Source organism: Microtus pennsylvanicus, chromosome 1, assembly GCF_037038515.1.
Source record: "Microtus pennsylvanicus isolate mMicPen1 chromosome 1, mMicPen1.hap1, whole genome shotgun sequence".
Taxonomy (NCBI): domain Eukaryota; kingdom Metazoa; phylum Chordata; class Mammalia; order Rodentia; family Cricetidae; genus Microtus; species Microtus pennsylvanicus.
Genome location: NC_134579.1, coordinates 114296084 through 114317921, shown reverse-complemented (window position 1 = coordinate 114317921; position 21838 = coordinate 114296084). Strand labels below are relative to the sequence as shown.

The following is a 21838-nucleotide window of genomic DNA, read 5'->3' as shown; positions in this document are numbered from 1 at the left end:
CAAGGCCTTGGTGGGTCACCTTGGCAGGTGAGAGACCACGGTGAGTGGAAGACAGACCATGCAGAGAGAGAGAGCTGGGGTATAGAGCTTATTAGTGGGTTATGGAGGGAAAAGGAGAGGGGGAAGGGGAGAAGAGGGAAGAAGGGGGATATAGAGAGAACAGAAGTTACCTCTTCAGGAGAGAGAGGGAAAGAGAGCACAGGCTGGAGGAAGCGGGATATCTGCTTCCCTTGGTGGAAGGGGAGGGTTTGGGAGAAGGTGAGGCTTGTCTCTTAAAGGGACAGGGTACCCAGGTGACAAACCAGGCCAGCAGATCATAACACCTGTCACCCCTGTACCCAAAGACCGTGCTTTGTCTTGTGGGCTCAACTCTGGTTCCCAGCATGGTGGCTTAACAGGTATTCTGTCCCGTTGGCACCACACCCACGCCCTCACCCCCACCCCAGTGCTGCCTCCCACCGAATTCTGTCTCTTCCATTCACTGAGCCCTGTTTCTACCACTGCTGTATTGCAGGCAAAAATCCTAAACCTGGACCTTCTACCAGCCCACTTCCCAGCTTTCCATCAGTGCGCTGGGACAGTTGGTAAGACTTCCCTTGGTGGCCTAGAGCCGCTCACGTGATTGCCCTTACTCTGGATGTCTCCTAGCTGTGCGCTCAATGAGTGGTGCATTTGTTTTGGGGGCCCAGGAGCCCCTTGGGTATTTTTCTGCCTTACTGCTTCCCATAGCTAAAAATGTGAGCAGACCAATTGGAGTGGTCCTTGCACTGTTCGGATTGTGTATATGTTCTTTTCAGACCTCTCGTAAGAGGCTCTCGTTCCTGAGCTGACAGGCCTGGAATCAGCTTGACTTCATTATCAACCCCGTGCTAGCCTGGAGACGTCCGGCTAGTTGCCCTAGGGTTTGCATCTTCACATTTTCAGCTATGGAAGACCAACCACCACACTTCTAACTTTTACCAGCGGATGGCTAAATTTAAATAGTCACACCACTGGACAACCATGGCTGCCACCATTTTCTCTAAGCTTAACAAAGGGAGGAGCCAGAGGTTCTGCCCCTAGCCAAAGAGTCTGGGATGTTTGGTTGGAAGTGTCACCTCAGCCCCTGGCATCCATATATCCAAAGAGTCTGGGATGTTTGGTTGGAAAGTTTCATTCCAAGCCCCCTCTTCTGGGAATTGCTCCAGTCTAGACTTCACCTCCGAGAGGCTCAAGACCACTCCCACAGGCTATTTACTCTGCCCCCCAGAGATCAAATACATGGTTTTCCAGTCTTCCATCTCCATCTCCTCTCCGAGTGCTTCCATCTCCATCTCCTCTCCGAGTGCCTGGAAGGCCACCCGGGAGTGCTGGCATCCATTAAACCTGGGCTTTTTCTAATTTGATTTGATTTGGTCTGATTTGGATTATTATGTAGGAGAGGTTTACTGGGATATAAAAACTTTTCGGTATCTTTGGTTTGTTTTGCCTCCTGGGAGAAGCTCATAGCACTGGGTGTGATAGAGACGGTCTCTGTGTGCAGAAGGAAGACAGGAACAGCGGCACCCTTGCCCTCCTGCTAAAAATACCGCGAACAGTGAGTGTGTCAGCTGAGAGCTGTGGGCCTGAGGATTTGGCTCAGTTGGGGCCATGGGGACTGTGGAGATCCAGCTCAAGAGGATTCAGAGGGGAACAATATTAGCAATTGGGCTAGAGGCGGCTATTCATGGGATATTTTAGTGAACAATCTAGCTGCCTTCTGCCTGTGTCTTAAGAACTTGCCTGAGGCCAAGTTCAAAAGCAATAAAGTGACTTCTTTGGCTGAGGCAATTTCAGGGTAGCTTAATATTGACTCTGTGGAGTGGTTATTATTAATAACTAACTTATATGTGGGTCTATAATGAAAAAGAGCAGCGGGGCAGAAAGAAAAACAAAACGTACAATTTGCAGTGGAAAAGGGCGCCAGGCAACTCAGTGTTGCAGCCAAGGCTTGTGTTGAAAGAGCTGAGATTAGTGTCATTGAGGAGCTGCCTCTCGCTCAGCACTGGAGGAAAAGGAAGGGCCCTAGGGCAAGAAGACCGTGCCGCTAAGCTTTCTGCCTGTGAAAGAGTGGGGTGTGGTTCTGGGAGACCAGGACGCATCCCAAGCTGACAGTGGTAATTGGCGGTGTTACCCACACGGCCTCGGCTTTAGAGGCCTGGAGGATGCAGGAGTGGAGAGGTGTAGATTCTCTGTGGTTTCAGGGAGCCCCTGATTAGGCAGTCTGTGGCGGGGGAGTCCCTCGAATGAAGGCTGTGCTTTTCTAAAAAAGGTTCCTCAAGTGCAGCAAGATCCAAGGAGGCTCCTTCCTCCCTTCCTTACCCACGTGACTGAGGTGGGTTCTAGGTGGGGGTGTGAATGAGGGTTCATATGTATTTTGAGTCAGGGTCTTACTGTGTTGATGAATTAGCTCGGTATGATAAATAACCAGACCAGCTCAAGAACAACAGTTATATTTTAATAGTTGAAAAGGGGAAACTCACGCTACAAAGAGTGGGGGTTCGAAATTCAATAGGTCCAGCGGGCACCGCGCAGAGAGCGCACACCTGGATCTCCTGTTTTTTTCTACCTGGGCTCCAGGTAGCCACACCCTAACTAGATGTGATTGGTTGATAGTTTCCCCATCATTACTGTGTATGTATCCCCAGCTAACCGAGAACTCTCTGTGTAGACAAGGCTGGCCTCAAACTTATGGAGAGCCACCTACCTGCCTTTGCCTTCTGAGGGCTGGGATTAAAGGCGTGCACCCCTCCACCCAGTTACTTTGTTTTAAAGACAGGATCTTTGGTACCTATCCTATCTTGGCCTTGAACCCTGATCTTTCAGACTCCATTTTGCAAACGCTGTTATTAGAGTTGTGTGCCACCATCCTTGACTTTTATTTATTTATTTATTTATTTGGTTTTTCGAGACAGGGTTTCTCTGTGGCTTTGGAGCCTGTCCTGGAACTAGCTCTGTAGACCAGGCTGGTCTCGAACTCACAGAGATCCGCCTACCTCTGCCTCCCGAGTGCTGGGATTAAAGGCCTGTGCCACCATCGCCCGGCCATCCTTGACTTTTAATTGTGTGTCGCTGAATAGAATAATAGTAACTGCCTCAAGCTCATGAACTTGGAGGTGGGGTGGGAATTTAGACAGGGCACAGGAGTTTAGAGTCCAGCGGACTGGCTGTGCTGTGCCTATGTCGAAGGTCTCAGACAGAAGTCTGTAATGTGGCCAGGAACAGAACTATACGGAGTTTTCCTTTCTGCAGGTCATTCTGGCTTTAGGATTCTCTGTGTACTTAGGGCATTGGGGTAGGGGACTCTGTTCCAGGAGCAAATTGTCCAATGAATGAGGTAGGCGCGGCATAGGCCTCGGTGGCCTTTCCCAGAAGCTGTGTGTCACTTGTGCCACGTTTGCTGGGCCAGTATTGCAGTGCTACTCAGATGGGGTGGGGGGGGGGACCAAGGCCCCACTTATCTCTTTTCTTTTTTTTCTTTTTTTTGGTTTTTCGAGACAGGGTTTCTCTGTGGCTTTGGAGCCTGTCCTGGAACTAGCTCTGTAGACCAGGCTGGTCTTGAACTCACAGAGATCCGCCTGCCTCTGCCTCCCGAGTGCTGGGATTAAAGGCATGCACCACCATCGCCCGGCTCTCTTTTCTTTTAAAATAGTTGATTTTAGCCAAGTATGGTGGTGCATGTCTTTGATCCTAGCACTTAAGAGGCAGAGGCAAGCAAATCCCTGTGAATTCTAGTACAGCCTGATCTTCACAATGAGACATTTTCTCAAGACAAAACACTCGGAACTATTAGGGATAATTACTTTTCGCAACAGTATATATTTTTCTGTATACATTTGGAAATGGCTTTATCTTGACTATCAGAAGAGGCAGATGCAGGGAAGGAGGAGCAGGGAGGTGGTGAGTGAGTGTGGCCTGACAGAGGCTTACCTAGCATAAGGCGTCCTGGGTGCCCTCTCGAGCACTCAAAGACAAACAAACAAATAAGTAGGTGGAGAAGGGCAGAAAGAACCAGATAGGTGAGTCCTAGAGGCCTGCTGCAGAACACCAGGCCAGATGTGGTGGCGTAAGCCTTTAATCCCAACCCTCAGAAAATAGGGGAAGGAGGATCTCTGGGAGTTGAAAGCCATAGGGAGTTCCAGGCCAGTTAGGGCTGTACAGTGAGACCCTCTCTAAAATAAATAAATAAATAAAATTACCAAGAGGGTATCTTTTTGTTTTCTTTCCCTACCTACCCGTCTCTCTCTGTAGCTCTGGCTGGCCCGGAACTCGCTGAATAGAACAGGTGGGACCCCGAATTTGCTGTAATCCTCTGGCCCTGCCTTCTAAGTGCCAGGGTCACACAGGTGTGTCACCACACCTGCCTTGCTGTTCTTTTACACAGAAGTAGATAAGGGGGTGAGAGGAGACCTTGGAGGTGAAGGGCGGGCCCACAGCGTGGTCTGTCGCGGCAGTCTCGTGGCTGGGCATCATCTCCACTCCGCTTCTTAGACCTTAAATTGGCTTATTTTATTTTTTTTGTATGCAAATCATAAAATAAAGTGTTTTGTTTTGTTTTTTATTTTGGTACCGGGCACTGAATGCAAGGCACCACACAATGTGTTTTTAAAGAAAGGAATGCTATGGACAGACACACAGAATACAACCTGGAAGAACATGGAGCAGATTGTCTAGGTGAAATCTGTCTCTGGGAGCTGTAGTGCAATTTCAGTACTTGGGAGACTGTGGAGGAGCCCAGCTTGAGTTCAAGGCCAGCTTGGGCTACACAGTGAAGGTAAAGTCAGCCAGGACTACATAGCATGACCCTGCCTCAAAAACATAAAGAAATTGGTGATCCTTTAACAAATGTTCTTCGTGTTGTGGTGACCCAACCTTAAAATTACTTTTGTTGCTACCTCATAACTGTAATTGTGCTCCTATTATGAATCATAATGTCAATATCTGACATGCAGGACATCTGGTATGTGACCCCCCCCCCCAAAGAGTTGAGACCCAAAGGTTGAGAACCACTGGATTAAGCCGTGGCTGGCGTTTTAATTTTTAACAAGGATAATGTCTTCATGTTTGACTTGTGAAATTAAATATTAATTCACACTGAAGAGGGCCTGGTCAGCATCTGGCTGCTGATTTTGCAGCCTTTGTCTTATCTCCCGAAGGTAGAACCAGGAGGCTGTGTAGCCTTTATCTGGAGCCCCACCTTCTAGTCGGTTGTGGGCCCCGCCTTCCCTGCCTTGTCTTGGAGGCTTACTTTGCACTGAAACATCAAAACTCCTTTACACGCGGTCTCTCTTCTTTGTTGGTTTGTTATTCATTTCTGTTGCTGGGGCCTCACGTATGCAAGACAAGTACTTAGCTGAGCTACATGCCCGACCCTGAGGTAACTTAGTTACAAATAGCAAAAGTCGATTACTCTACGGTAGAGACTCAGAGGGACACCGTTACCAAGCACTCTAAAATGATGTCACAGACACCATGTTCCTCCTGACAGGAAGCTCAGAGCACAGGTCATCACGTGAAGGCCAACTACAAAAACAGAAGTGAATCTAAGGGAACATCTGGGTGAACCCAGGTCGAGAGACATCCCTAAATGATGAAACTGGACCTGAAGGTGTCAGTTCGTGAGAGATGGAGGTTGAAGTTCTGTTCCAGGTTAAAGAGACAAAAATACCTGCAAGAATACTCAGTGTAAAATTGGATAGGACCCAAGATCTGAAGGACAAGTGCCATGAAAGAAGACAATTTGGGCTGCAAGATGGCTCAGCAGGTAAAGGTGCTTGCCTGCCAACTGAGCCCAGTGACCTGAGTTTTACCACCTGGTGGATGGAGAGAACCAGTCCTGCAGACTGTCCTTTGACCTCTTCATGGGTACTGTCTTAGTTAGGGTTTCCATGGCCACAACAGAACATCATGACCATAAGGCAAGCTGGGTGGAAAGACTTTATTTTGCTTACACTTCCACATCACTGTTCATCACTGAAGGAAGTCAGGACAGGAATCTAGAGGCAGGAGCTGATGCAGAGGCCATGGAGGGGAGCCACTTACGGGCTTGCTCCCCATGACTTGCTCAGCCTCTCTCTTTCTCCCCTTCCTTCCTCCCTTCCCCTCCCTCTTTTCTGTTTATTGAGACAAAGTTTTTCTGTGTAGCAGCCCTAATTGTCCTGGAACTGCCTCTGTAGACCAGGCTGGCCTTGAACTCACAGATCCGCCTGCCTCTGCCTCCCAAGTGCTGGGATAAAGGCATGCACCACCATTGCCTGGCTTAGCCTGTTTTCTTATAGACCCCAGGACACCAGCCGAGGGGTGGCACTGCCCACAATGGACTTCCCTGCCCACATTGATTGAGAAAATGCCCTACAGCTGGATCTCATGGAGACATCTCAACTGAGAGGCTCCTTCCTCTCTGATGACTCTAGCTGTGTCAAGTTGACAGAATCAGTGTATACATTGTGGGAGGCAGCAAACATCCACACACAGACTATGTAAACAAATGAAGCTTAAAACATTTTAAAAGGACAGTTGGCAAACTGTGATGTCTATTTGTGGTGTCTGAGATGAAAGCCTCAAAGATGTATGTATGTATGTGTGTGTGTGTGTATATATGTATGTATGCATGTATGTATGTATGTATGTATGTATGTATGTATGCATGTATGCATCTCAAGGTTTAGTAACTACATCTGAATAGATCGGATATCATTGATCACAGCTGATGCACATTGAAGCTCAACTGACAAAGGTTACAGCCAACTCCCTAATGGGTTGGGACGAGGTGGTGGGTGGCGGGTAGGGTGGGGCAAGCTTCCTTGGCAAAGGGTCAAATAGAGAAGTGTGTGTGTGTCTTTTTTTTTTTTTTTTTTTTTGGTTTTTCAAGACAGAGTTTCTCTGTAGTTTTGGAGACTGTCCTGGAACTAGCTCTTGTAGACCAGGTTGGCTTCAAACTCACAGAGATCTGCCAACCTCTGCCTCCTGAGTGCTGGGATTAAAGGTGTGCACCACCACCGCCTGGCTGGGGTTATCTTTTTTTTTAATTTATTTTTATTTTATGAGCATCAGCATTTGGCCTGCAGGCATATCTGTGTGAGGGTGCGGGGTCCCTGGAACTGGAGTTACAGACAGTTGTGAGCTGTTATGTGTGTCCTCTGGAAGAGCACCAGTGCTCTTAACTGCTGAGCATCTCTGCAGCCCCTCTTTTTTCTCTTTTTAAGCTTTGGCAGCCATACGGTCTCTGCACTGCCACTCATTCAGCTGTTACGGTACCAGAGCGGCCACAGGTCATGTGTGATGAGCGTGACAGAGCACAGTAGAGCTGTATGTATGGCTGCCATGATCCCAGTGGCCTGCGGTGTTCACAGAGTGTGGCTGCCATGATCCCAGTGGCCTGCGGTGTTCACAGAGTGTGGGGTGTTTACAGTTCCAGTGGCCTGCGGTGTTCACAGAGTGTGGGGTGTTTACAGTTCCAGTGGCCTACGATGTTCACAGAGTGTGGGGTGTTTACAGTTCCAGTGGCCTGCGGTGTTCACAGAGTGTGGGGTGTTTACAGTTCCAGTGGCCTGCGGTGTTCACAGAGTGTGGGGTGTTTACAGTTCCAGTGGCCTGCGGTGTTCACAGAGTGTGGGGTGTTTACAGTTCCAGTGGCCTGCGATGTTCACAGAGTGTGGGGTGTTTACAGTTCCAGTGGCCTGTGGTGTTCACAGAGTGTGGGGTGTTTACAGTTCCAGTGGCCTGTGGTGTTCACAGAGTGTGGGGTGTTTACAGTTCCAGTGGCCTGCGGTGTTCACAGAGTGTGGGGTGTTTACAGTTCCAGTGGCCTGCGGTGTTCACAGAGTGTGGGGTGTTTACAGTCCCAGTGGCCTGCGGTGTTCACAGAGTGTGGGGTATTTTAACGTTTTTATTATTTTCAGTCCTTCAGAGCCCACTTCTGTCTTATAGCCTCCGGAGAATTAGATGGCAGGGTTACCTGGTGCTCACTGATCCTGATAGAGAAAGGCGTGCACGCACACACAGCAGACGCACATCCTGAGGGTCCCTGTGACTGGGAGAGAGGGACGTTCTTCATCGGGCTCTTGGAAGTCTGCAAGCTTGAAATCATCTTAGGATAAATAAGCATATTAGAAAAACATGATTTTCCTCCGTGGGAGGCACAGGGAAGAGAGGAGGCTCCTGGTTTTGCCCCTCTTGCAGGGTGACTGGCTCACGTATTCTTGGATGTCATTGCTAACTGTTCTCCTTTTTTTTTTTTAAAGATTTATTTATTATGTATACAGCATTCTGCCTGCATGTATGCCTGCACACCAGAAGAGGGCACCAGATCTCATTACAGATGGTTGTGAGCCACCATGTGGTTGCTGGGAATTGAACTCAGGACCTCTGGAAGAGCAGCCAGTGCTCTTAACCTCTGAGCCATCTCTCCAGCCCCTAACTGTTCTCCTTTTTTTTCTTTTGTGAGACATAGTCTCACTACACAGCTCTGACTGGATTTGAATTTGCTGTGTAGCTGGGCTTGACTAGCAGTGACCTGCCTGCCTCTGCCTCCCAAGTGCTGGGATTAAAGGCGTTTGCTACCTGTTCATGGTCTGTTTGATATTTTTCTTGCTTCCTAATTTTCTGCTTTAACTTACTGTTTTCTTGGCAGACATGCTAGTGTAGACTGTACCTTGCTTCCCCTCCTTCTCCCCTCTGGTAAGCATGCTTCTGTGGCAGCTAAGAACTTGGCTGTTGAAGTCAGGCATGGTGCACCTGGGCTGAAGAAGCATTCAGATCTCTGAGTTAACGCCATTCCTATCTGCATAGAGTTGCAGGTCAACCAGAAAGGAATGAACATGGCTCTTTGAATTATGCCTACTGCTCATTGATTTTTGGCTTCATGTTCTGCACCCTCCTGCTTTCTCCCATCACCTCCACAGAGTTACTTACTGGGAGTCGAGTGAGGCAGTAATTTGAGGACTTTGTTGCCTTCTCCCAACATTGGGATAAGTCTCTTGTTATATGGCACAGAAGGGTTATTTCTAAGAAGGAATATAAAGTTTATTGAGTGGTGATGTCTGGGGCAGGGAAGATGGCTTTAAGGGAGGGAATAGGAGCTTCTCTTAGTTGACTTAGCAAGAGTTCTCTTCACACTGAGGATCAGAAACTCAAAGTGCACAGGAAGTAGAAAGGAGCTTATGGGTCCGTACCACTTACGACTCACACCCAAGAGCTGAAATCTGTGTCGTGTTGTTACTATAAAATACTTGGGGGCTGAAGGGTTGGCTCAGCTGTTAAAAGGCTCACAACCAGAAATAAAATACTTGAGACTGGCTGGGCGGTGGTGGTGCACGTCTTTAATCCCAGCACTCGGGAGGCAGAGGCAGGTGGATCTCTGAGTTCGAGACCAGCCTGGTCTACAGAGCTAGTTCCAGGACAGGCTCCAAAGCCACAGAGAAACCCTGTCTCGAAAAAACAAACAAACAAACAAAAACAAAACAAAAAAAAGAAAAAAGAAAAACAAACAAAAAACTTGCTACTGGATACTGTATAAGGAGAAGAGGTCTGCTTTGGCTTATTGTTTGAGAGGCTGAATCCAAGCTTGAGAGCCACATCTGGGCAGGGTCATCGTGGGGTGGATGTATATGGAAGAGCATGCGCTGGGAGATTGAGGGGGAAGCACCACTCTGCTCCTGTGAGTCCGCATCTAGTCTCATGAGACTTAACTGACTCCTCAGCTCAGACCTTTAACAGCTCCTAAAGATCCCAGTACATCCCAGTGTCTTGATATTGAGGACCCACGTGCACCTTTGTCACAAACCCAGGTCATAGCAGATGCTGTCAGGATTCCATCTTATCATCTCTGGGTTCTCTGTCCACGTCTGACTTCAGGCTGGGACTGGATGTGTGACCAGCCGTGCCGGGCATGTGCTGCTCTGCTGAACCACGTAGATGAAGAGTTGACATGGGCTTGGCTGGGATGTAGTTAACTTGGCAGAGGCCTGGCATGCATAAAGACCTGCGGGTGTTGGTGTGTGGGTATCATCCTCGTACTCAGGAGGTGGGAGTGGAAGAATCAGGCGTTCACCGTCCTGGGATACACGAAACCTGGTCCCACAAAATCAAGAAGAAACGTGGCAGGGAGACTGAGGATGTATTCCAGCGGTAGGAATTCTGCCTGGAATGCACAAGTTATTAGCCTTAACCCCCAGACAGACAGACAGACAGACAGACAGACAGACACACACACACACACACACACACACACACACACACACACACACACAATGCAAGGTAACCTTTCTACATCATGTTTGGTTGTTCGTCTGATAGAATGAAATAGGTACACCTTCTTTAATACCAGCACTTAGAGATGGGGGATGGGAGAATCACTGTTCAAGGCTAGTCTGGTCTACACATTGACTTCCAGGACAACCAGGGCTACACAGAGAGAGAGACACAGTCTTAAAAAAAAAAAAATCAGGACTGACTGCTGGGCAAAGCTGGCTCTTATTCTACAGCTGCTGTGCCATGCCGCCTTCCTCGGTCAAAGCTACGGCCCTGATAGTTGTACCATTATAGCTGTCACCAGCTGGGTCTCCAGCCCTGTGAGAATGCTGTGTGTGTGTCCCACCCTCCCGTCACGCTGTTCTGCCCTTCAGGAGACGCACAGGATCTACAGGCAGAAGCTGGAGGAGCTGACAGCGCTACAGACTCTGTGCAGCACTTCCATCAACAAGCAGAAGCGGCACCTCAGGGACCTGAAGCGCGCGCTCCAGAGGTGAGAGGGCGTGACTTGAAAGCTCCCCAGCCTCCTACTCCCCTACCCCCACTGGTCTCACTCTGGTGAGGATGACCTTGAATTTCTGGCCCACCCTCCTCACTGAGATGGGATCACAGGTGTCAGCCACCAGCATGGCATGGTTTGCACAGTTCTGGGATGGAACCCAGGGCTTTCTTTGCACACGTGAAGTGAGCACCCCTAGTCCTGGTCCCTTCGTCCTAAAGGACAGAAACCCAACTCAAAACTGGCTTAAGAAGAAAATGGAATTTTTTTTTTTTTTTTTGTTTTTTTGAGACAGGGTTTCTCTGTAGCTTTGGTGCCTGTCCTGGAACTAGCTCTTGTAGACCAGGCTGGCCTCGAACTCCCAGAGATCCGCCTGCCTCTGCCTCCCGAGTGCTGAGATTAAAGGCGTGCGCCACCACCGCCCGTCTGAAAATGGAAATTTTAGTGGAAAAAACCAAGGCTAGCTTCAGGCATCCCTGGACGCAGGGGTCAGAGGGTGTTTTTTTCCTCTGAATTCTGCTTTTCTCTAGATTGGCTTTGCTGTCATGGTCACTGAGGTGGCCACCTGCATGCTGATCTTAGATCCTCTGGCCCTTCCTGAATGAGGAAGCCTGAGCCTTGTAGCCTGTCTTGTTAATAAGTGCTGCTCAGACTGTTCAGACACTGTGGCTGTTCATCAGGACCCCGGGAAATCCAGCTGGGCCGCCCAGCCCGGCTGTGACAGACACTGCTCAGACTGTTCAGACACTGTGGCTGCTCATCAGAACCCCGGGAAATACAGCTGGGCCGCCCAGCCCGGCTGTGACAGACACTGCTCAGACTGTTCAGACACTGTGGCTGCTCATCAGAACCCCGGGAAATACAGCTGGGCCGCCCAGCCCGGCTGTGACAGACACTGCTCAGACTGTTCAGACACTGTGGCTGCTCATCAGAACCCGGGAAATACAGCTGGGCCACCCAGCCTGGCTGTGACAGACGCTGCTCAGCGGCACCACAATAGAAGCACCATCTGAAGAAGGTTGACCCGTCAGTTAGGGTCCTAGACTGAAGAACCCTTCCGTTCCAGGATGTGGCGTCAATATGGTTCTATTTTTCTTCGTTTAAAGACAGGGTCACTTGGAGCCCAAGCTGACCTCAAACTGGCTATATCCAAGGATGACCTGAAATCTCAATCCTTCTGCTTCTCTCTCCCAAGTGCCTTTGCTTCTTCCCTTTTATGGATTTTGGGATTGGAGGTTTGGTTTTTCAACACAGGATCGCTTTGTGTACCCCTGACTATCCTGGGACTTGCTTTGTAGACCAGACTGGACCTGAATTCTGAGTGCTCCCGAGTGCTGGGATTAAAGGCATGTGCCACCACTGCCCAGCTGGTTTTCTAGTTTTGATAATGGCATCTCTCCAAAGAGCAGCAGGAAGACCTTGATTGGTTAACTGCCAATACTTCCTCATGCCTCTCAGTCAGTCCACTTGGGAATCTTTAAGATCTGTTACAGTAGAAGAGAACAGCTTAGCCGCCCACCCAAGTCCGCCAGCTACTGATGCTGAGCGTCATTCCCGATGCCTCACTGCACCCGCTCACCTCATTACGTGGCTATTGTTTGTGAATGCCACCCTTATCTGTCAGGCATGGGCTGTGGCATCGCCAAGGTCTCAAGGCTAGAGGAGCTCAGCATCACTCCCTTTGCAGGTGCAAGCGCCATTCCAGTCAAGAGGAGGCAGAGCTCATTCAGCAGATAGGCGCCAACATTAAGGAGCGACAGAATGTCTTCTTCGACATGGAGGCCTACCTACCGAAGAAGAATGGGTAGGAGTGGGAACCCTCTGATTCCTGTTGTGGACCCCCCCCTCCCGCTAGGGCATGAGATTCAGAGGAAAAGGGGGGAATGAGGACAAGGAGGAGAGGGAAATTCTGTATCTGCACCTCCTGATCTCGGAGGAGTTGCAGTCCTTCCCCTGTGGCTGGCAGTGACGTTCCCAGCGTGACTCTTGTGAGCTGGCACCTGATACCCGTGTGTGCCACCGGGGCTTGGAGGAGAGCGTTCTCTCTCAGGACATGTGTTGAGTGAGTTTTGCGTGCCCAGCACTGTACTGGTCATGCCCCTGGAGAAATTGTTTTATCCCCAACAAGCTGCTCTGTTAGATCGAAGTGCTCCCCGCTTTTGTTTCCTTCTGGGATGGAAACCAGGGCATCCTTATATGCTAGGCAACGTTCTAGACGCGGCTACATCCCCAGCCATTTTTTTCTTTCAATCTTTTAAGAAGAAGGGCCTTACTATATTGCTCTGGTTGACCTGGAACTCTCTGTAGACCAAGCTACCCTCAACTGGGAGTGATCCTCCTGTCTCCACCTCCTGAGTGCTGTAATTACAGGTGTGTGCCACACTCTGCACTTATTTACTTTCTGGTTTTGAAGCAGGGTTTAGCCTTGTGTGGAGTCAGATCTTTCCTGGGGAAGATTCCTGTTGAGCCTTAGCCAGATGGGTATTAAAATATGGTGGCCCTGGGACATTGTAACCCACCCCTCATTTTTCGTTTTTTGCTGTATTTGGGTTAAAGTCTCTCCAGGTTAGTTGGCAGTCCTGTTAACAGCACACCTTCCTTCATCATTCATGGCCTCTCGGACTGAGTTGCTCAAACTCACTTCCCTGGCAGTTTGGGTGGTTTGCATCAGTTGGGAGTCTTGTCACCCAGGCTAGACAGCTCAAAGTTGCTTCAGAAGAAATGAGGGGTTTATAGCTCAGATATAGCACAAATATATATCAGATCTGAATGGATCCTGCCATTCAGATGCTGTTAGAATCCACTTCTCATTTAACTTTTTTTAACTGTCTTTTCCAGTGTGTATATTTGTCTATTTACGGGCAGTCTTTCTCTATAAATACTCCCTGGCCATGCTAGGCTTGCTCCTATGTGCCTAGCCTTTCCTGGTTCCCCAGTGGTCTCAGGGACTTAAAATTCTAGGATGGGTTTTTATTGGGTTAGATTGTGTCCCGTGACCAATCTTAACCCAATCAGGAGGATGTCCTGCTTTGATAAAGCTATGTTCATGTGCCTTTGGAGGCACTGGTGGGGAGGGGGGATTGTTCTCTGAAGGGATTGCATTGCCTTTGCAGGATGTAGGAACTGGGTGCTAGGTAAGACATACAGGTCCCCTTAATACCTTATATCTTCTGCAGACTGGCAGTGTCCTGCAAAGCCACTCCTAGTAGAAAGAAGGCCCCCTGCTCTCATTCCTCCTCTCCATCTTCCACTTGTTCTTCAAAGCTCCATTCACATGCCATCTCCTCGGTGGAGGCTTTCCAAAGCCCTTCTTCCTCAGGGTCTCAGGGTCCTCTGTTTGCACGTTTGTCAGTGTGTTAGAGCACGGGCTGCTGCACAGAGAGAGGCCTAGCCATACTTGGGTCACAAAAGAGAGCTTCTCCTGGGGTTGGAGCCATGGCTCAGGTAGTTAGGAACACCTGTTGCTCTTGCGGAGGACCTGGGTTCAATTCCCAGCACTCACGTGGTGGTTGGCAATTCTCTATAGTTCCAGGGGACCTGATGTCCTCTTATCAGCTCTGAAGGTATTACACAAGTGTACAGATGTACACAGGAGCAAAACACCCATACACACAGAGAGAAAGAGCGTGTGAGTGTGAGAGTTTACTTCTCTGTCATGAAGAATCACGAGACCATCAAGGGGCCTGTGGTTCTCTGGCTGAAACTTCTCCACCCCTCAGTAGCTGTCTTCTCTGAGGACAAAGACAGTTCCCACCATCGCAGCCTCAGGAAGGGAAAAGAGACGGAAGGAAGTAAATGATCCCTTTTTACAAGAGAGCTGCTGCCATGTCTTCTAACAGTTAAACAAACAGCATACACTGTGGCCCCAACATAGCCTTCTAGCGTGTATACCTAGTGGAAAATGAATGCTTATGTTCCTACGTTTATTTATGTGTGTGCATGTTTGTGGGCACACACGTGTCCTTGGCATGTTTATGGAGATCAGAGGACACCTTGCAGGAGTTCCAGGGATTGAACTCAGGTCATCAGGCTTAGCAGCATGTACTTTTTTTTTTTCTTCCAAGCTAGTTCCTAGCTGTCCTGGAACTAGCTCTGTAGACCAGGCTGGCCTCAAATCAAACCCAGAGAGCCGCCTGTCCCTGCTGCCCAAGTGCTGGAATTAAAGGCGTGCACCACTACCTCCCAGCTGACCTAGATGTTGGATAAATGTCTTTGACTCTTTGTAAGTTAGTCATCTGCTCTTACCTGGATGCCAAGGAGGGTGGGAGACAAGGCCTGTAAGTTAGCTTCAGTGGGGAGGCAGATGGCCACACTGGCCCGTATGCAGCTGCCATGCTCTCTGGTTTACCATTATTCCCAGCCGTGGTGGGGCCCACTGAACTGTTAGCTTAGCACCCTGTTTTCTACTGTGAGACTCAGCGTGCATTCACCAAGCTTGAAAAGGACTGGTTGCACCCTCACAGGTCTTTCCTTCCAGGCTCTACCTGAATCTGGTCCTTGGCAACGTCAACGTGACTCTCCTTAGCAACCAGGCCAAGTGAGTATGCCCGGATACCAACTGACGCCGGGGAAGCCGCGCTTCTTCCTTTTACTCGGGGACAGTCTTTGCATGGATCAAACTCGTTAGCAGTTGAGGCTCTGACCATCTGGCTTTCTGACCCTGCCCACCTCAGTGGTGTGTGATGTTTTATTCTTTTGGTTTTCTTGAGGGACCCGCCACCCAGCTCCCAAATAAATCACACACAGAGGCTTATTCTTGGTTATGAATGCCCGGCCTTAGTTTGGCTTGTTTCTTGCCAACTTTTCTTAAATTAACCCAACTACCTTTTTGCCTCTGGGCTTTTATCTTTCTCTATTTCTGTATACCTTTGTTACTTCTTTCTCCAAGGCTGGCTGGGTGATTGACCCCTGACGTCCTCCTCTCCTTGTTCTCCTCTCAGATTTCTCCTCCGATCCTCTCTGCCTGCCAGCCCCGCCTGTCCTTGCTCCTGCCTCACTATTGGCCATTCATCTCTTTATTAGACCATCGGGTGTTTTAGACAAGCACAGTAACTTGAAGGAGTTAAACAAATGCAGCATAAACAGAAGTCACACACCTGAAAATAATATTCCTCAACATGGGGGAGCACTTGGGGGGCCCTCTCCTTCCTTTCCAAGAGTCAGTATGTTGGTTTGCTAGGACCCCCCCACACCCCCAATTCCCATGACAGCGGTCTCCTCTTTCCTACACCTTATCACGGCATCTGTCTGGAGAATAGAGTCCTGCCCAACCAGTCGAGGTGCTGTTTCCAGGTGGCATTGGTCTTTGTTTCTGCTGCAATCTTTAGGTGAGGGTAGAGATCTCGTCTTTTGAATTTTATTTGTGTTGGCCTTCAGTCTTTGACCCTTGCCTGTCCCCAGCATGGCCCCAAAGCCTAGGGACAGGGCCCTTTTGTAGCTGGTCCTCTCTCCTTCACTAGACATCACTAGTTGAAGGTCAGGTTCTGTTGTAGGTCAATGCGGAGGCAGGGCTGGTGGCTGGTGAGTCAGAGCAGGAGGGTAGCAATATGAGACTTTTGCTGGGATGTGTGTCGTGGCAGGTTTGCATACAAGGACGAGTATGAGAAGTTCAAGCTCTACCTGACCATAATCCTGCTTCTGGGTGCTGTGGCCTGCCGCTTTGTCCTTCACTACAGGTAATGGGGCGTGGCGGAGTGTGGTGGAGTACCCTCAGTGTGAGCAGGAAGTCCTCAAGGAGACAGTCTTTCAGTTTCCTCAGCCCGAGGCTAGTATAGGGTTGGTAAGGACCAGTTCTCACCGGCAGGAAGTGGCATTCCCGTCCATCTAGTAAGCTTCACGGACCAGCTGCTGGCAGGGCCTCACGATGTAGAGTCCAGTGTGGTTTATATGTACGCTGGAATGCGACAGCCTTAACATGGAGTACAATGCTGACATGCTGCGGCATGGGTGAGCTTTGACAACATCATGCTAAGTGAAAGGCGCCAGGCATAAAAGGTCACATATTATGTATGTCCATTGATATGAAATGTCCGGAGGGGCAGGCTCGGAGACACATAATGGGGGGCAGAACTTGACAGGGGAAACAGGAGTGGGGAATGACAGACAGTTCCTGGGTACCAGCATTTCCAATAGAGATTAGGCAGTAGTGTAAGAAAATGAACAAAGGATGCCAAATTATATCTCCTTTAAAAATTTTTTAATTTATTTTTTTGATACAGGGTCTCTTTGTAGCCCTGGTTGGCCTGGACCTCACTCTGTAGACCAGGCTGGCCTAGAACTCACAGAGATCCACTCCCTCTGCCTTCTGAGTGCGGGGATTAAAGGCGTTCACTCCCTAGCCTTCAGATTACATACCTTAAAAGAGAATTTTTTTTTTTTGGTTTTTTTGAGACAGGGTTTCTCTGTGGTTTTGGAGCCTGTCCTGGAACTAGCTCTCGTAGACCAGGCTGGTCTCGAACTCACAGAGATCCGCCTGCCTCTGCCTCCCGATTGCTGGGATTAAAGGCGTGCGCCACCATCGCCCGGCCTAAAAGAGAAAATTTTACAGTATGCGAATTACATCTCAGTTACATAATAACTAAATCATTAGGGATGAAGATGTAACTTAGTTGGGAGAGTGCTTGCTTGGTATGCAAAGAGACCTTGGTTCGGTCTCCAGCATTGAATAAGCCAGGTTCGGTGGTTCATCCCTGTGATCCCAGCTCTCAGAGAATGGAGGCAGGAGGATCAGAAGTTCAGGGTCATCACTGGCTACAGGAGAGTTGGAGGCCAGAGTCAGGTGAATGAGACTCTGTCTCAGAAACAGCAAAAGAAAAGATTGATGCATGCAAGAATAAAAAAAGCCATTCCAGGCTACCTGGATTCCAGTCCTGGCTTTGAGACTGAATGGCTCTGTCTACAGGCAGATTCCCCGTGGAGTCTCATTCCTCCATTTGTTAGACAGTGGCAGCAGGCCGTACATCATAGGGTAGCCCTTCAGCTAGCTCACACTGTGTGTGCTAGTACTCAGTGTCTGCCCATCACTGACTAAAAAGAGAGGGAGGGCAGACAGAACTGAGCTAAGAATGGAGCCCTCCTGCCAAAAGGGTCTGGTCCACTCCTCTCTGCCTGGGTTTTCTGCCATAAAGGGGGAGGGGTAGCCAAGTATGACTCATGCATTGGCCTAAGTGTCCAGGTTTGCTTTCTGCATGTACTTTGCTGAGAGTCCAGCTGCTGGCCTGGCTACTTGAGTTTCTCAACAAAGACCCTTGCAGGCTCTTAGCTCATGCCTGCCTGCTGCCAGTGACTGACTTGTGCCCCCGAGGGCAAAGGCTGTGCACACAAGTAATGCCTGCTCATCTGCCCCTTTGGAAGAGAGAGTTCTTGATGTGTAGTCACAGGCCCTTAGCTGGGGCTGCTGGGTTCTTCCTAGGACATCATTGTCTAAACCTCACCTGGAACCTGGACATTCCCATTTCTCCTTCTTATGCACACATCTCTCAAAATTTCACCAACTGGAGGGGTTGGAGAGATGGCTCAGTGGTTAAGAGCACTGGCTGCTCTTCCAGAGGTCCTGAGTTCAATTCCCAGCAACCACATGGTGGCTCACAACTATCTGTAATGAGATCTGGTACCCTCCTCTGGCGTGCGGGCATACATGGAGGCAGAATGTTGCATACATAATAAATAAATAAATAAATAAATCTTTAAAAAAATTTTCACCAACTGGAGAACACAACAGAAACCCATTTCCATCAGCATTCTGGGGGCCGGAAGTGAGAGGTCAGGATGTCACAGGACCCTGCCGGTTCCGAATTCCCAGCAAGCTCTTCCCGGCTCTGTCACATGGTCATCATCAGTCACTGCACTGACATTTTCCAGCTTAAACCTGTTACAGTCCAGTTGCTGTGTGAGCTGGATGGCGAGGGAGGAAGCCTCTGTTAGACCGTCTTCGGGTGTAGGCGGGGCCAGATAGAGATGGCACAGGGGCTGGGTGTGGGCAAGAGGAGACACCCAAGAACTGGTGCCAAATCTTGGCAGTTCTGGTCCTGGCTGTCTTGTCAGGGTGAGGGGCGAGCTCCTGCTGTTCACTTCCCCGGGGGCTTTTTCTTCCAACCAGGGTGACAGATGAAATCTTCAACTTCCTGCTCGTGTGGTATTACTGCACTTTGACCATTCGGGAGAGCGTTCTCATCAGCAACGGCTCCAGGTACCTAGATGCCCAGCTCGTGGGGATGGTCGGTTGGGGGAAGAGGGAGCCAAAGAGAAATGTCAACCCCAGGGTGGGGGAGACCATGCCTGATGCTGTTGGTGTAATGTCACCTACTTCACGGTCAGCCTCTCGCTGTCAAGCAACAGAGACCCTAGTCTGTCTGATTTCATGTCATTAGAGATGTGTCGTCTCTCATAAAAACAGGTTTCGGGACTGACTCCAGGTAAGGCTTCATTTGGGGCTCAGACACCGTGAGTGATGCTGTTTCTCGCTATCTCTCACCTCACCCCATTCTGTGCTCCCGGGTCTCAGGCTTTATATAGGGTGCTGCAACAACCTTACATCATCACTCCTAGCAAACAGGGCACATTTCCTTTCTCCTGAGAGTCTCCCAGCCTTGTCCCATTGGCTGTGTGCAGGCACTGGCTGGACTCCGTGCCTGTCTCTGACCAGTCTGTCACCAGAGAATGCAAGGCTGCGATTGGCCAGACTTGGATGCTGCGTCCATCACAGCTCCAGGGGCAGAGCTGACTGGGACATTGAGGGAATGAAGAAAAGGCAAACACACAGAGACACATGGACACAGAAATAAACGGGCTCAGATGGACTGGGCCCGCTGATGGACTCTCAGGTGAACGGCAGAACCACAAGCTCAGTGCGTTTTGTAGAAAGAGCAGAATTGAAACAGAAGGAAGTCAGGGAGAGTGGGCCTGGGGCGGTAGGGTGGGACTGTCTTACTTTGAGAAGGACAGTCCTGGGTGAGTCTGACTCCACCACGTATGTCAGTTAGCTCTGTAATCAGTCAGCTTTCTCTTGCATTTTGCAAGTGTTGGAAACCCACCTAATGGGCCAAATCTGAAGGGCACTGACTGTTCTTTACCTGGGAAGTTTAAGGAGGCATGAAGGGTTAATAGCAAGATTAATAGCCCCCCCCCCCCCCCCCCCACAGCCCAGGCTGGCTCCCTATCTCATCAACCTCTGAGTAGGAAGAAGCCTTCCTGTCATTCCCACAGAGCCAGTGGGAGACAGACTTCTGATTGGTGAAGCTTGAGTCACTTGCTGACTTTGAGCCAATCACTGTGACTTGGAGGGCTGTAGGACCCAGAGGGCTGGTTCCGCTCTGTGTGCCCAGACATCTCCATTCAAATCCCTGCCTGGGTGAGGTGCTGCCCCTTAAGGAAGCAGAGGCCTGGGAACCAGAAGGACTGATGATGATTGGCAGATGGCAAAAGAGCCTTTTCTAATGGGCCAGAATAACTGAAGAATCCGCAATCATGTTGACTTAATCCAAGGAGCCAGCCGTGGTCCCCAGCTCCAGCTGGCTTTTTTAGGGGTTACTCTTAGAACAAATGTATCTAGGTGTATCCAGCCATGGTCCCTGGCTCCCGCTGGCTTTTTTAGGGGCTATACTTAGAACAAATGTATCCAGAAGGTAGGGGGGGGGGAGAGAAAGAGAGGGAGGGAGAGAGAGAGAGAGAGAGAGAGAGAGAGAGAGAGAGAGAGAGAGAGAGAGTCTTCAATGCAGCCTCCAGCTATTCTGCAAATCCAAAGCCTAAAACCAGAAGCTACTTGGTACTGAACAGTGAGTGCCTGGCGCACCTCTGCTCTGCATATGTGCAGGCTGATGTGTCCTGCAGGGAGAAGCAGTGAGCTCTCTCCCACACAGTGCCCAGAGACTAGTACATTCTGTCTCCACATTCTAGATGCAAGTGCACCTGCTCCTGGAGCCTACAAGCTCCCTGCAAGCTGCGTATCCATAGCAGACAGGTCCAGGTCGAATAAGGGTGGTTGTAGTGCTGGTGGCACAGCTCTGAAAAGACTCACACCCACTGAATTGTTCAGTATCTGAATTCTATTACGATGAAAACTGTTACATAAACACACGCGCACAGAACCGGCCCAGAGCCTTAGGGAATGCAGACGACGACAGTGGTTGCTCATGAGCACGGAGCTGGGGAAGAAAGTGGATTTCTAGTTTCTAGTGTCGCCGAGCTGTGTTTATTGGTGGCATCTGTCAGTGCTGGGCTCTGGGCACAGCGAGCTGTGAAATTAAAAGCTGCTGCTCAGTCAGGCTTGTTGCCCGGGGTCTCTATCAAGCCCGAACTGCTCCCACACCAGGAGAGGGCCTTTCTCAGGGGAGCTTTGTGCGGAGTAGGACAAAGGAGCCTGGGGGTGGCCAAGCTCTGAGGGCTGTGGCATGGCCTTGCAGAGCTCTGGGGAGGGGCAGCCAGACCTCTTGGTTGCTTGTTGAGCGGAAAGTCTGAGGACCTGGCTAGCTGCCTTTACTGTTAGGAAACTGGAGCCAAGGGGCTTCTAGATGCCGAGTGGCCAAAGGGTTACATTAGGGCTGAATGGGTCCTGGGGACAGAGTAGCTAACTGTCTCGTCCTGATCTCCTCTGTCACGTCAATGTGGATGGCATTAGACCTACTGCTTCTTTCCCCCTCTTTCTTCCTCTTGTAATTTGAAATCATGTGTAGGAGTGTGTGTGTGCGCATGTCAGTGTGAGCACATGCGTGTGGCTGCCTCTGGAGGCTGGATTGGCTGCTTTTGTGTGTCAGCTTGACCCAAGCTAGAGCCACCAGAGAGGAAGGAGCCTCAGTTGAGGAGCTGTCTCCATGTGTCCAGTTGTAAGGCATTTTCTCAATTAGTGATCAGTGGGTGATCAGTGGGAGAGGGCTCAGCCCATTGTGGGTGGTGCCACCCTTGGGCTGGTGGTCCATGGTTCTATAACAAATCAGGCTGAGCAAGCCATGGGGAGCCAGCCAGTAAGCAGCACTCCTCCATGTCCCCTGCATCAGCGCCTGCCTCCAGGCTCCTGTCCTGACTTCCCTCGGTGATGAACAGCAATGTGGAAGTGTACTGTCATGATGTTTCGTT

General features: G+C 49.8%; 1 protein-coding gene across 2 annotated transcripts in view; it reads left to right on the top strand.

Moving 5' to 3' along the window:
• The window catches only part of Tmem120b (transmembrane protein 120B), a 39472-nt gene that overhangs the window by 13189 nt on the left and 4445 nt on the right, over positions 1-21838 (top strand). For both annotated transcript variants that reach the window (XR_012911304.1, XM_075979472.1), the window contains exons 2-6: positions 10644-10762; positions 12456-12572; positions 15246-15305; positions 16348-16443; positions 18867-18956. Coding sequence is in view for 1 of the 2 variants with exons in the window: in XM_075979472.1 (XP_075835587.1) it covers positions 10644-10762; positions 12456-12572; positions 15246-15305; positions 16348-16443; positions 18867-18956 (482 nt within the window). In the remaining variant the exon portion in view is untranslated. The remainder of the gene's footprint in view (positions 1-10643; positions 10763-12455; positions 12573-15245; positions 15306-16347; positions 16444-18866; positions 18957-21838) is intronic.